General features: G+C 40.2%; 1 protein-coding gene across 1 annotated transcript in view; it reads left to right on the forward strand.

Moving 5' to 3' along the window:
* LOC126198897 (histone H4 transcription factor) overlaps positions 1-14,583 on the forward strand; it is a 102,626-nt gene that overhangs the window by 18,381 nt on the left and 69,662 nt on the right. Inside the window, exon 3 of the mRNA XM_049935516.1 lies at positions 3,357-3,496. Coding sequence (XP_049791473.1) covers positions 3,357-3,496 — 140 coding nt within the window. The remainder of the gene's footprint in view (positions 1-3,356; positions 3,497-14,583) is intronic.

Consider the following 14,583-nt stretch of genomic DNA (forward strand, 5'->3'; position numbering starts at 1 on the left):
ATCTCTGTCTTTAATTTTGAATGGCATAGTGGCATGTGTGTATGATGGGCAGTGGTGCCTTGCAGAGGTTGAAAGAATAAGTTTGGAAAACAATGATGTTTTTGTGCATTTTTACCACCCTGCTGACCCAAGAACATCATTCAGGAAATCTACTAGTGACAAAGTTTGGATACCGATGAAAAATGATTTAAGGAAACTTTCAGTGCTTAAACTTACACTGCAACTGGGAGGTCTTAATCACAGAAGCTGTCTGAAGAATTAAGTGTTTCTAACACTCACGACCAGGTTTAGGAACAGTCACATCTTGAAGGATGTTAATTGAAAATATTTTAAGTGTGTCAGAATAATATAAATGTTAATTTCAGTGATGTTTCCACTTTCTGTGTATAATTCAGTACCTTACTTCAATAATAATTATGTCCTGCCAGTATCATACATGAATAGGCAACAGCCACAAGATCAGTTGTAGAGTAATGTGAATTATTTCCTCATTTTCAAAAATTCATGTCTTTGTTCACATTCAGATATCAAAATTGAAATTTTTACAGTACATTGCTATCATACAGGTGTACAAACTGTGCAAAATTCATATTCTTATATGATGTCCCACCTGACATAACTAACCCCAAACTTTACAAAAACTGAAAATTTTCAAATTTCAAAAATTCATAAAAAATTAAGGAAACATTTGTAAGTGTTCTTGCTCTACATGAGGCTTGTAGTGTATGATATCTAACTATAGGAAAAAATAGACTCTCATAAATCACTCCTTGTTTGTTATTTTTGGGCCTAAAAAGTGAATTTTTGAAAATTTGGATACCAAACTTTGGAGGTCATTTTGACTGGTTATTTTTGAATTTAGGGTATTTTGTGTAATAGACAATGTTGTAGAGGACACTTTTCTAAAAACAATCATGTTAATTGCAATGTTGTAACTTAACCCAGGGCAGAGATATTCATATTTTTGCTAATGTCTCTAAACTGAAACATCGTCATGCGCTTACAAACGAAAATGGCCGCCATTAAGTAAAGGTGAAAGGTAAAATTTTTATATAGGGTAATCACATATAAAAAAATTAAAATATTTGGAAATGGTCAAGCAACCAACTTAATTTTTATTGGACCACTTCATTTGGATTGACCCCTCTGTTATTCAAGAGTAGGCCATATCTAGTGTAATCCCATCTCCCAAATGTAGAAACTGACATTGCACTCAAATGAGATTTTGCTTCAGTCAGCAGCAGCCTGCTCAGCTCAATGTTCAGATGGCTCACAGCAGTATTGACCCAGGCCTGGCCATGGCGCTGCATGACCTCCAAAAAACACACTATTTCATCCAGGTCACCCCCTAATGCTGTAATTGCTGTTCTTAGCTAGGCTGTTCCCTGCTCCACTAGCTATAATAGCCTGATCCTCTTTACCAAAACTGTGTTCTCTTTCACCTGGCTAAGGATAGCACTTGGCATTACAACACTTGTGACTTTGTACGCCGTTCCTAATTTGTGCTGCACCATCTGGCCTACACTCCTCCCATGATTACCACCACCACCACCACCACCACCACCACCACCACCACCACCTAGCACCAAGACTCTCTTCCTCTTACTCTCTTTTGGTACTGACCTACATCAAGTTTCTGCTGCACCCTACTGTAGCCAGTACGTCACTTGGGGCAGGAATGTGGAACCTTGCCTTTCCCATGCAATGCTGCCCTTATGATTGAGCTATCCAGTCACAATTTGCAACTTGCCCTCACAGTTTTTATCAAGCAGGAAGTTTAAAAACAGTGCTCACTCCACTGCAGAGTAATAGTTTCGTTCCACTAATTCTTATGTTTATAAATATGTGTTTAAACAGTGGAAAGTCCAGGATGGAATACCAATATTATGCAAAGATACTACTCACCATATAGCGGAGATGGTGAGTGGCAGATAGGCACAACAAAAAGACGTGCCCAGTTAAAGCTTTCGGCCATTGGCCTTCGTCAGCAACACGCGCGCACACACACACACACACACACACACACACACACACACACACACACACACACACGACTGCAGTCTCAGGTAACTGAAAGCACACTGCCTGAGACTGCAGTCATGTGGTGAGTTACGTTTGTTTGTTTGTGTGTGTTTGTGTTTGTGTGTCTATTGTTGATGAAGGCCAATGGCCCCTGGATTTTCCATTTTTTAATATTATGCAAAGAATAGATTGCTACTCACCTCTCCCACAGCTGTATTCTGTCACCCGTCAAACCTATGGAATATCCTTGTCCATCCCTACTCCACTCCTTCTCCCGAATGCTTGCTTCGTGGCTCATATCCTTGCAATACATTAGATGGAAGAAATTTCTCATATATCCTTCCACCATGACCTACTCCAGTCCAGTCACAGGCGTCTCCTATCCTATCATGTGTGATCTACAAACTAAGCTGCAACCCCAGTGCTCCTTCCTGTGTGGCCAAGAGACAACTGGACCATACAGTTGCACAATATGCTGCCCAACATAATGTGCTTCACTTCAGTGACTGTTTCACACCCTGTGACATCTGGATCCACCAGCTTTCCCTTTCCTGCCTCCCACTTCAGCAGTACATGATAGCCTTCTATTTTGTCAGTGCACCCACTAGTCTTTTCCCCCTTCTCTCTCTCTCTCTCTCTCTCTCTCTCTCTCTCTCTCTCTCTCTCTCTCTCTCCCTCTCCCCCTCCCTTCCTCCCTCCCCAAATCTCATAACTACACCTACACCAGTACACCCTCCCCCATCCCTACCTTGCTATCCCTCCACCTCCCTACCCCACCTCCTTGCTCCCATCACTCGCACCATATTGCTGCTCCCATCAGTTGCAGTTACTGTCCACTTTTCAGCCACAGCAGCCAACTCAGCATCCCATCCTTTGCACAATATTGTTACTATGTTTTAGCAAATTGTGAATTCTTGTACTAATTTCACCTTTTTCTTGGCAGATCTGATAAAATACGCACAGTAATATCCAGCTGCCAAAGTCAGAGATAAGTGAATAATCTTCTGTTATAGTCCCACTCCTCTCTTCTTCTGCCTCTCCCCATCATGCTTCCATCCCCCTCTTTAAACCCCTCCCCTCCCATTCCCACCCCACCCCAGTGTCTAAGCATGAGCAATGGAAGAACTAATGCTTAATGCCTAACATTAGAGAAACGAACTTGTTTCCAGTGTACCTTTTGATTAATTCCTTATTTTGTTTGTTAACATTCATTGTTATACAGTATGAGAAAGCAGTTATTAAAACATAGTTTTTCATTTTGGCAGTATCTTCCAAATCTTCGAACCCTCGAGTGACTCGGATATATCTTAATGAATAATGCATGTTTATTTCAGAGGTTTTGGTGTGCTTGTGGGCTCTTTGTGAGTTTGAAACAGAAGAGCCTAAGGAGATTGTGAGACATGTGAATTTTCACTCCTACCATACAAAACTGAAGAGTATTGGAGCAATGCTAATGAAGCATTTTAAAGCACTGGTAAGTAGAAATAGGCATAAGCTGAACTTTTAAAAGTTATTACTGAAACATGAGGAAGATATTTCTTCAGATGCTAAAACATTATTGATATGTGCTTGTGGTTTATTTTTGTAACATAGCAATATTTAACACAGAATACAAAAGCTAGATTTCCCTTTGTCTATATTGTAATCAATCTGTGGAAAATGGCAAGGATATCTTCATTCTAATTCTTAGTTTTAGCTGGTAACAATAATTCTCTGTATTATGTTTATCATGTAGATACCAATTATTTTATCCACCTTTTGTAACAGAAAGTTTATATTGTGTTCAACTAAACTTTTTACCAATTGGTATTAGGTATCAGTGATCTATAGAAATAAAACATAACTATTTAAATATTAATATTTTGCTATCAGACGAGCAGTATTTTATCGCCTTGTATCGTGGCAGGGGTAGCACAAAATACACACCTGTTCCTAGGTAGGCATTTGTAATGCAGTCCAGAACGGAAAAAATACTGCTCAAGAATTATCTAAAAGGGACAGAAACAGGTAGTCCAGATGTACATGTACAGACAAACAAGTGATTACAATTTGAGAAAGATTGGATGATGTATTCAAGAGAAATAGCTTCACAAATTGAGCAAGTCAGTAATGCGCTGGCCCACCACTTGCCTGTATACAAACAATTATTCAGCTTGATAGTGATTGATCTAGGTGCAGGATGTCCAATTGAGCAATATCTATGCCAGATTCTATTGAATTGGCATGTTAGATCATCAAAATTCTGAGCTGGTTAGAGAGCCCTGCCCATAATGCTCCAAACATTGTTGTCAGTTGGGAAGAGATAAGGTGACCTTACTGGCCAAATGTAGTATTTGGCAAGCACAAACACAAGCAGTAGAAATGCTTGCTGTATACGCACAGGCATTATTTTGTTGTGTGCAGGATAGCTTCCCACGAAGGGCAACAAAACGCCCCAGACTGTCAGTCCCGGTTGTCGCACTGTATAGTGGGCGACAGGTTGGTATCCTATCGCTGTCCGGGGTGTCTCCAGACGTATCTTCAGTCTGAAATATCATTGAATGGAGTAGAATTGTCATCAGTGATGAGTCCCTCTTTGAATTGAGCCCCAATGACGAGCAAAGCCGTGAGACGCTGCGGGCAGTGATATGGGATACCAACCTATCGCCCGTATATTGTATGAAAAGGGAAATCTATAAAATATTGTGTCTGAAAATGTTTGTTACTCTTGTAAGAGTAACAACAATAAATTTAAACTTGCTTATGGTTGGGACTTGTTTAGTATTGAATTATATCAGTCCATGATTTGTGCTATACAATGATAGTGATGGTATTCCTAACTGATACTATCTGCATCCATTGATAAGGATTACTACTGCTATCATATCTAACTGAAATTTGATTTCATTCCCTAAAATGTTGGCTTCCAGGCATATACTGAGTGGAAAATTAATCACCTGAACTTGTAAAACCTCTATAATCTCCAGTCTTTGTATTTTTCCCATGCTAGACTTAAGCTATGTGACCAGTTTTATGAAAGTAATCACACAAAGCTTTCCTAAACGCACACACTGCCTAGACAAGATATGAGTTCAGAATGATTTTGGAAACTATTTGGGGTAACATGAGAATGAAATTGAGAGAATGTATCGAGCATTTTGCGAACTGACTGCTTCAAACAGTGGAAAATCCAACACGGAATGTAACAATGTTATAAGAAGCAAAGTTACTACTCAGCATATAGCGGAAATGCTGAGTCACAGATATGCATAACAAAAAGACTCACAATTAAAGCTTTTGGCCATTGGTCTTCATCAACAACACACACACACACACATATCTCTCTCTCTCTCTCTCTCTCTCTCTCTCTCTCTCTCTCTCTCTGTGTGTGTGTGTGTGTGTGTGTGTGTGTGTGTGTGTGTGTGTGTGTGTGTGTGTGTTGTGGACGAAGGCCAATGGCCAAAAGCTTTAATTGTGAGAGTCTTTTTGTTATGCATATTTGCGACTGCATTTCCGCCATATGGTGAGTAGCAACTTTCCTTCTCATAATATTGCTCTATTTGTTCATTGTAAGCCTTTCACTGTAGCCACAGGTAGCTACGTTGTAAACAATGCTGAGGTGGCAGATATGTTGAAGCGATGCCTGGAGGTTGGAGGTAGGTGCGAGACAGCAGGGGAAATAATATGATACTAACATTGTGCCTGGTGTGGGGGGGGGGGGGGGGGGGGATTTGAGTGTGAGAGCACTTCAAAAGTAAAAATGGTGTGCCCGGAGGGTGACTATGAGTGCAGGAGTACTTGTGAAATAGGACTATTTCACCTGGAGGGCCTGTAAGCATTACAAGAGCACTGGAAAGGTAGTAATGTTGCATCCGGGGGCCATTTATGAGTGCAGGAACACTTGGGGTAGGGAATGTGACAAGGAAGGAGAAGTAGCAAGAAGTCCTGCCATGTCAATAGCGATGTGTCTAATGACTTAGCGTGCAGCTGAGCACAAAAAGTGCAGAAAATGAGGGATAAATTTGGATCTTGGAGAAAATGGGGTTGACTGCTGGGGTCACATGACAAGTTATCAAGGGACGTCTGGTCTGACAGCATTGAAGATAATGGCCCAAAGGCAGCTGTTGCTGGAAGGTCCATGCATGCTGAAGGTTCATGCATGCTGAAGGTTCTACAGAGCTGGTGCTGAGCCAGAAGAGGCTCGCTGTGGTGGACTCATCCAGAGCCCAAGGACCATGGAGGCACCTTGGGAAAGACAGCTGGGTCGCTTTGAAGCTGCAGTGATGTCAGATATTGTCTCCAACCTCAGTGCTTTTTGTATGTGATACTGTGTTTGCTGCATGTCATGCAGTGGAGATAGAATGTAGGGAGCGATGTCAGAGTCAGTGATAAACATACTGCAAAGAAAACTGGAAGTTAGCACACCTAGTTGAGGGAAAAGCTAGCTGACAGGCCCAATTTGCCTGGGAATAGCACCCAGGTTTGCAAAAAACCTTCTCGCTAATGATGTTGGACAAGAGATTCACAAACCATCACCTAAGACAGGGATGAGACCGTGAAATCCGTGAAGCTGTCGGCAGTGGTGGAATGAAACTTGAAATCCTCAAAACTGTCACCAGTGGTGGAACGCAACTTGAAATTTTCGAAGCCATTGCCAACAATGGGACAAAAGTTGAAATTCTTAAAGCTGTCACCAACAATGGGACTAAACGTTGCCAAAGATGGAACAAAACACAAAACTGTTTATCCTTGTCACCAGTTAATGGAGCGAGACACTGGAAGCCAGCACCAAGGGCTGGGACAAAACCAAATAAATGTTGATCCTGATTGCAAAATGTGAGAACGAGATACTTGAAGCCTTTACTAAAGACTGGGATGAACCGTAACAAATTTTTTTATCCTCATCACCAATTGTTATGACTTACATCGGGGTTAGAACTGTGGAGAATACATTCTTAGGCCGATGGTAAATAATAAGTTTATTGATGAAAACATAAAAGCTTCTCTTCTTTGGAGCTAAATTACACAATTGCTACAAATAATTCTTAATCAAATCTCATGTTTTGAAGTGGGAGAGATCTGTTACATCCAGTGAACTGTAATAAACTGAAGACTGAGTCGTGATTACAGTCAAAGTCCAGTAATCCTGCATCCTACAGTCCGGCACAGTCAGTAATCTGGCATTGCTTCATACGTAGTGAATATTTCGGGTGCGTTCATTGGAATTCAGTTGCGCTCGTCAGTGGTCAACAGTTTCAAGCCGTGTAGTGCAAATGATTGTTTCAGCCCTGTCAGACAGCTGCTGCCATGCTCTTAATTGTCTACTGTGACTAAAAAGTGGTGTTCTAAAGTTGTTCTGTATCACAATTACAGTAGAGCTATTGTTGTGGGAACACTTTGTCACCCAAGCACCTCTGAAAACGAAGTGGAAGTGAAATATAACATATTATGCTTACAATACAACAAAAGTTTGACATCATAATAGAATTGAGAAAAGTGAGAATAAAAATAAGATTATCAAAGAATATGAAGTTTGTTCTTCAACAAGCTAGGATTTAAAAAACAAAAAAGGGAGGGGGAAGGTCAGCTTCAAAAGTTTTCCTCACAGACAGTTACAGTGAAAGGTATTGAATCACAAGAAACTTAGAAAAAGCCCAAACTGGATCAGTAGGATGAAATTTTTTACAAGTGGTTCTGTACCAGAAGGTCTGAAGGAAAACTGGTCTTATGATTATTGTAAAAGATAAATAGTACTGTGATGATTTGGGGTTCTCAGAAACTGAATGTGTATTTTCTTACAGTTGGCTATATCGATTCAAACCTCCTCGTTTAATTCAGAAGCTTGATGTAGGTGTGGAGGTACAATCAGCAGATCAGAATGTAAATGAAGAATAGAAAGAAACATTTTGTAATTTGGTTAAACACCATAATTTAAGTGTTACTCAGATTTACAATGTTGATGAAGTGGGCCTACTTTGGCATTGTTTGCGTAGTCAGCTTTGTCAGGTAAAGATGAAAAGTGCTTCAGATGACATGTTCACTCCTTGCATTATTGCCAAATACAAAAACCCAGGAGTTTTTAAAGGTGTTTTAAATTTTTCTGTAATTTATGGAGCTCATTCCAGTACATGGATGACTTCAGAATCATTTAAGGACTATTATTTCTATGATTTCATATCTTTTATATCTAAAAACAAAGATGATGTGACTTACCAAATGAAAGTGCTGGCAGGTCGACAGACACACAAACGAACACAAACATACACACAAAATTCAAGCTTTCGCAACAAACTGTTGCCTCATCAGGAAAGAGGGAAGGAGAGGGAAAGACGAAAGGATGTGGGTTTTAAGGGAGAGGGTAAGGAGTCATTCCAATCCCGGGAGCGGAAAGACTTACCTTAGGGGGAAAAAAGGACGGGTATACACTCGCACACACACACATATCCATCCACACATATACAGACACAAGCAGACATATACAGAGGCAAAGAGTTTGGGCAGAGATGTCAGTCGAGGCAGAAGTGCAGAGGCAAAGATGTTGAATGACAGGTGAGGTATGAGTGGCGGCAACTTGAAATTAGCGGAGATTGAGGCCTGGTGGATAACGGGAAGAGAGGATATATTGAAGAGCAAGTTCCCATCTCCGGAGTTCGGATAGGTTGGTGTTAGTGGGAAGTATCCAGATAACCCGGACGGTGTAACACTGTGCCAACATGTGCTGGCCGTGCACCGAGGCATGTTTAGCCACAGGGTGATCCTCATTACCAACAAACACTGTCTGCCTGTGTCCATTCATGCGAATGGACAGTTTGTTGCTGGTCATTCCCACATAGAATGCATCACAGTGTAGGCAGGTCAGTTGGTAGATCACGTGGGTGCTTTCACACGTGGCTCTGCCTTTGATCGTGTACACCCTCCGGGTTACAGGACTGGAGTAGGTGGTGGTGGGAGGGTGCATGGGACAGGTTTTACACTGGGGGCGGTTACAAGGGTAGGAGCCAGAGGGTAGGGAAGGTGGTTTGGGGATTTCATAGGGATGAACTAAGAGGTTACGAAGGTTAGGTGGACGGCGGAAAGACACTCTTGGTGGAGTGGGGAGGATTTCATGAAGGATGGATCTCATTTCAGGGCAGGATTTGAGGAAGTCGTATCCCTGCTGGAGAGCCACATTCAGAATCTGATCCAGTCCCGGAAAGTATCCTGTCACAAGTGGGGCACTTTTGTGGTTCTTCTGTGGGAGGTTCTGGGTTTGAGAGGATGAGGAAGTGGCTCTGGTTATTTGCTTCTGTACCAGGTCGGGAGGGTAGTTGCGGGATGCGAAAGCTGTTGTCAGGTTGTTGGTGTAATGCTTCAGGGATTCCGGACTGGAGCAGATTCGTTTGCCACGAAGACCTAGGCTGTAGGGAAGGGACCGTTTGATGTGGAATGGGTGGCAGCTGTCGTAATGGAGGTACTGTTGCTTGTTGGTGGGTTTGATGTGGACGGACGTGTGAAGCTGGCCATTGGACAGGTGGAGGTCAACATCAAGGAAAGTGGCATGGGATTTGGAGTAGGACCAGGTGAATCTGATGGAACCAAAGGAGTTGAGGTTGGAGAGGAAATTCTGGAGTTCTTCTTCACTGTGAGTCCAGATCATGAAGATGTCATCAATAAATCTGTACCAAACTTTGGGTTGGAATGACTCCTTACCCTCTCCCTTAAAACCCACATCCTTTCGTCTTTCCCTCTCCTTCCCTCTTTCCTGATGGGGCAACAGTTTGTTGCGAAAGCTTGAATTTTGTGTGTATGTTTGTGTTTGTTTGTGTGTCTGTCGACCTGCCAGCACTTTCATTTGGTAAGTCACATCATCTTTGTTTTTAGATATATTTTTCCTACGTGGAATGTTTCCCTCTATTATAACCATTTCATATCTTTTGTGAGAGAAAATTAAAAAAAGCATTGGTTTTCTGGAAAAAAGCAAGGTTTGTAACAAACTTTTGATTTAAGCACAAACATAAAGTCCTGTATGAAGTTAACTTGTCAAAATAGCGCCCCTTTATTTTTTTAAACGTCCTTTAGTGCAATACTTGACTGGCAAAAGGAAGACCAATACCCTACATCAAAGAATTGTAGACCTTAGCACAATATTAAAATAGGACTACTACTGTCTAATAAACTAGGGATAAAATCCAGAGTAAACAATACCCAAAAGTACTATATAAGTACATGTGGTTCTTAATTATAGCATGCATCTGACGAAAATGGTGGCAGCTAGAAATGAAGCTTGTGCTCCAGGTTTTAAAACATCAAAAGATAGAGTAGCAATCTTAGCTTGCTGCAATACCTCTGGAGATCATAAAGTGCCTCTTTTGTTAATTTGTAAGTCTTCCAAATCAAGAACATTCATAAATATGCAGATTTAGGTTGTGCCAGTTTTGTATAAAAATAAAAACAGTGCCTGTGGCAGAAACAAAACAATATTTAACAAGCAAAAAATTACCTCTCAGAACAATAGTTACTCTAGACAACACCTGGATGTCACCCTGAAGCTGAAGAACTTTGTAGTGGAAACATTTATGCAAGTTTTTTGACTTCCCAATACTACTAGCCTTGTCTAAACAGAGGACCAAGAAATGCTGGTATGTTTGAAAAAACTGTGTTGATGTAAGTTGTTGCAACAACTTCTGCACTCTACAGAAGATGAGCATCAGTTGACAAAAACTGCCCAGAAAAAGTAATATGAAGGATATTGTCTACTGGGCTGCAGGCTTTTGGAATCATTTAAAATCCAAAAAACTGAAAGAATTCCTGGAAAATTGCCTTGGAGGAACATAATAAAAATGAAAATAAATATAATGAAAGTAACACTGACACACTATTAGAAGAAAATGAAATGAACAGTTGTTAGGTCTTGTTCAACATCTTTCTGGGTGCAAAAATGCAGACAACAATGAAGTCTAAATATGGTTGAGCTAATATGATCAGTATGAAGTGACCTACAATGCTGTGGAATACAGAGAAGTATCGTTTTGGCGCCAACAAAATGTGTCATAGTGATGGAATGGCAGCATTAGAATTATCACTGCACTATATGGAACAGCAGAATGTGGTGACAGTAGCTGACGTTATGCTTCTATCAAAATGGCAGGCTACACTGCCAAGATCAGTCATTCTTCGCAAAAACAAAGAACTATTGATTCTTTATCCAAAAGTAAAATATGTAAAGCAGTAAGTTCTGAGTCTATTTTTAAATAAAAACTCTCTAAAATTGTCACGCTTGATGTAATTTGAGTTTTCCCAAATTTGAATTCTACTGCTTGGTCCTAGCTTGAATTACCCAGGTTTTACTTCCAACAAGGGTGACAGTATCTTATGACAGTGAGCTGCCAATAGTCCATTCAGTGATGAAATGGAACATGTGACTTAACCTTACTTGCTAATTTCAAAAGATGAAGCTACAGAGTAAATATAAGAAGCTAAGAAACTAGGCACAAGAGAAATAAAAGAAAAGCTTTCTTCGAACAGCAGAGCTTCAGGGAGGGACACTAGTCTGACATTGCAATGAGGGAGGCACAATGCCTCAATCTTGGACAGAAAAGTAAAGATAGAAAAACCAGTACAACCAGAGGGGTTTAGCATGGACCATCCGTGTTTGGCAGAAGGAGAAATAAAGAATAGACCAGTGACACAGCAGAAAGGTAATAATAAACAGGGACAGGCAAAAAAATACAGTTGGATAGTGTCAGAGGCCACAACTTACTGGCAACAAAACGGAGAACAGTGATCTTGCTGCCTCAGCGATGTGAGAAACTGTGCCACTGAAAGGTTGTCAGAACTAGTCCCGGTCTGCTGTGGGAAGAGTTAAGGCAGAACTAGGCAAATAAGTGCAATGGGCGTTAATCATTCATAAAATTTGAACATGATAATATTTCTACAAATTCTCTGACAAAGTGTAACGTTTTTAAACATTTTTGGAAGGTGACTATCAACAGCTGTCAAATAACGTATGAAATGCATGTTTGACCATCAGCTATGTTTATTTTAAACACAAATAGCAACCAGTTTCAATCATTGACCATCTTCACAGATCAGGATTAAAATGGTTTAAGCCACCACATTACATTTGTCATTACTTAAATGATGTGTGAAGCATGTCATGAATATCAGTATATGACACTGGACTTCTAAAAGCAAACATACCATGTGTATACAAAGTGGCACTGAGGAGAAGATCTGCTCTTGACATGGTCTACACATTATTTAAGTATTGACAAATGTAATGTGGCGGCATAAAACTCTTATCCGTGAAGATGGTCCATGACTGAAACTGATTGATATTTGGGTTTAAAATAAAAGCAGCTAATAGTCATACACGCATTTTATATGAAGTGTAATGGTCCTATTATGTCAAAGGTGCATTGACAAAGATAGGTGTGTAACCATTTGGTGATGAATTCCACATCACTCAAATGTAGTGAACATTAATAAATTGTCCTCAGATAAATTGTGGCCAATAACATTAACAATATCTGAAAATTCTTGATAAGTAAGTATAAAATATAGTTATAAACAAGAACAGACATGCATGCAAATCTCTAGTTCTATTGTCCCTAAGTTCTTAGTGAGCTAGTAACAAGTACCACACAGTGATAACTAAAAATTGCTAATGCAGACGAATTTCAGTTTTAATTGATATTTCATAAGTGTGGTCCTTTCAGGTCTTAAGAGTGTAATTATTAGAAAGTGGGCTTCGACTACATCACGTTGTGCCCTGAAATGACTGTTTGTCCTGGCTATCATTTTACAAAATCTCATAGAGCTTTAATTCTGTTACATGCATTATTAATTTCTGTCACAATGTGCATATGTCTGGAAATTTCAATGACTTTCATTATAATATTTCAGTATTTTGCATAGAATGCAAGTAACACAAGATCTTGGATTCTTCCCAGCTGATTCAAGAACATTTTTCTACACAAGAGACTTGTCATGTAGTGCCCTACTCCTTCTTCCCGCCCCTTTCCCTTGTACACTTTCACCCAAGTCAGTTTTCACTATTAATTGTGATACACAGGGTTTACAAGCCTTGCCTTCGGGCACCCCTTTCTGCTTAGCACTTCAGCTGGCCTCTACTACTAATAGCCGCTATCGACAGGGGATCTCAAGTTGATTCCGTATTTCTAGATTTCCGGAAAGCTTTTGACACCATTCCTCACAAGCGACTTCTGATCGAGCTGCAGGCCTATGGGGTATCGTCTCAGTTGTGCGACTGAATTCGTGATTTCCTGTCAGGAAGGTCGCAGTTCGTAGTAATAGACGGCAAATCATCGAGTAAAACTAAAGTGATATCAGGTGTTCCCCAGGGAAGTGTCCTGGGACCTCTGCTGTTCCTGATCTATATAAATGACCTGGGTGACAATCTGAGCAGTTCTCTTAGGTTGTTCGCAGATGATGCTGTAATTTACCGTCTAGTAAGGTCATCCGAAGACCAGTATCAGTTGCAAAGCAATTTAGAAAAGATTACTGTATGGTGTGGCAGGTGGCAGTTGATGCTAAATAACGAAAAGTGTGAGGTGATCCACATGAGTTCCAAAAGAAATCCGTTGGAATTTGATTACTCGATAAATAGTAAAATTCTCAAGACTGTCAATTCAACTAAGTACCTGGGTGTAAAAATTACGAACAATTTCAGTTGGAAAGACCACATAGATAATATTGTGGGGAAGGCGAGCCAAAGGTTGCGTTTCATTGGCAGGACACTTAGAAGATGCAACAAGTCTACTAAAGAGACAGCTCACACTACACTCGTTCGTCCTCTGTTAGAATATTGCTCCGCAGTGTGGGATCCTTACCAGGTGGGATTGACGGAGGACATCGAAAGGGTGCAAAAAAGGGCAGCTCGTTTTGTATTATCACGTAATAGGGGAGAGAGTGTGGCAGATATGATACGCAAGTTGGGATGGAAGTCATTAAAGCAAAGACGTTTTTCATCACGGCGAGATCTATTTACGAAATTTCAGTCACCAACTTTCTCTTCCGAATGCGAAAATATTTTGTTGAGCCCAACCTACATAGGTATTGTATTGTATTTTTTATTGGTCCTGTTGTCTACATAGCAGCTTATGCATAAGACATTGGACAAGTCAAGTTATTAATATACGGGCTGAAAGTCATTACAAGGCATACATATTTAAGGTTACAATAATACACTTTACACGTAAGTATTTATATAACACATTTCATAAATTTAAATATTGTTCAATGGAGTAAAAGCAGTAATGCTGTAAATATGACTCAAGAGATTTTCCAAATTTATTGACCTCAGTGATAGCTTTTATGTTTTCAGGAAGTTTGTTATAAAGCTTAACTCCCATGTGAAAAGTACCTTTTTGGCACAGTGCTGTGCTGATTTGAGTCATATGTAAGTTTCTGTTTTGTCTGGTAAAGTGCTCATGTACATCACAGTTTTTTTGCAGTCTCCGGTCCTTGCCTTTTACATTTAATTTAAAGAACAAAAGGGTTTCCATAATGTATACACATGGTAATGGAGGAATACCAGATTTCTTAAACAGGGGTTTACAAGAGTCTCTAGGCTTGCACCCA

This window comes from Schistocerca nitens, chromosome 8 (assembly GCF_023898315.1).
Source record: "Schistocerca nitens isolate TAMUIC-IGC-003100 chromosome 8, iqSchNite1.1, whole genome shotgun sequence".
Classification (NCBI taxonomy): Eukaryota; Metazoa; Arthropoda; class Insecta; order Orthoptera; family Acrididae; genus Schistocerca; species Schistocerca nitens.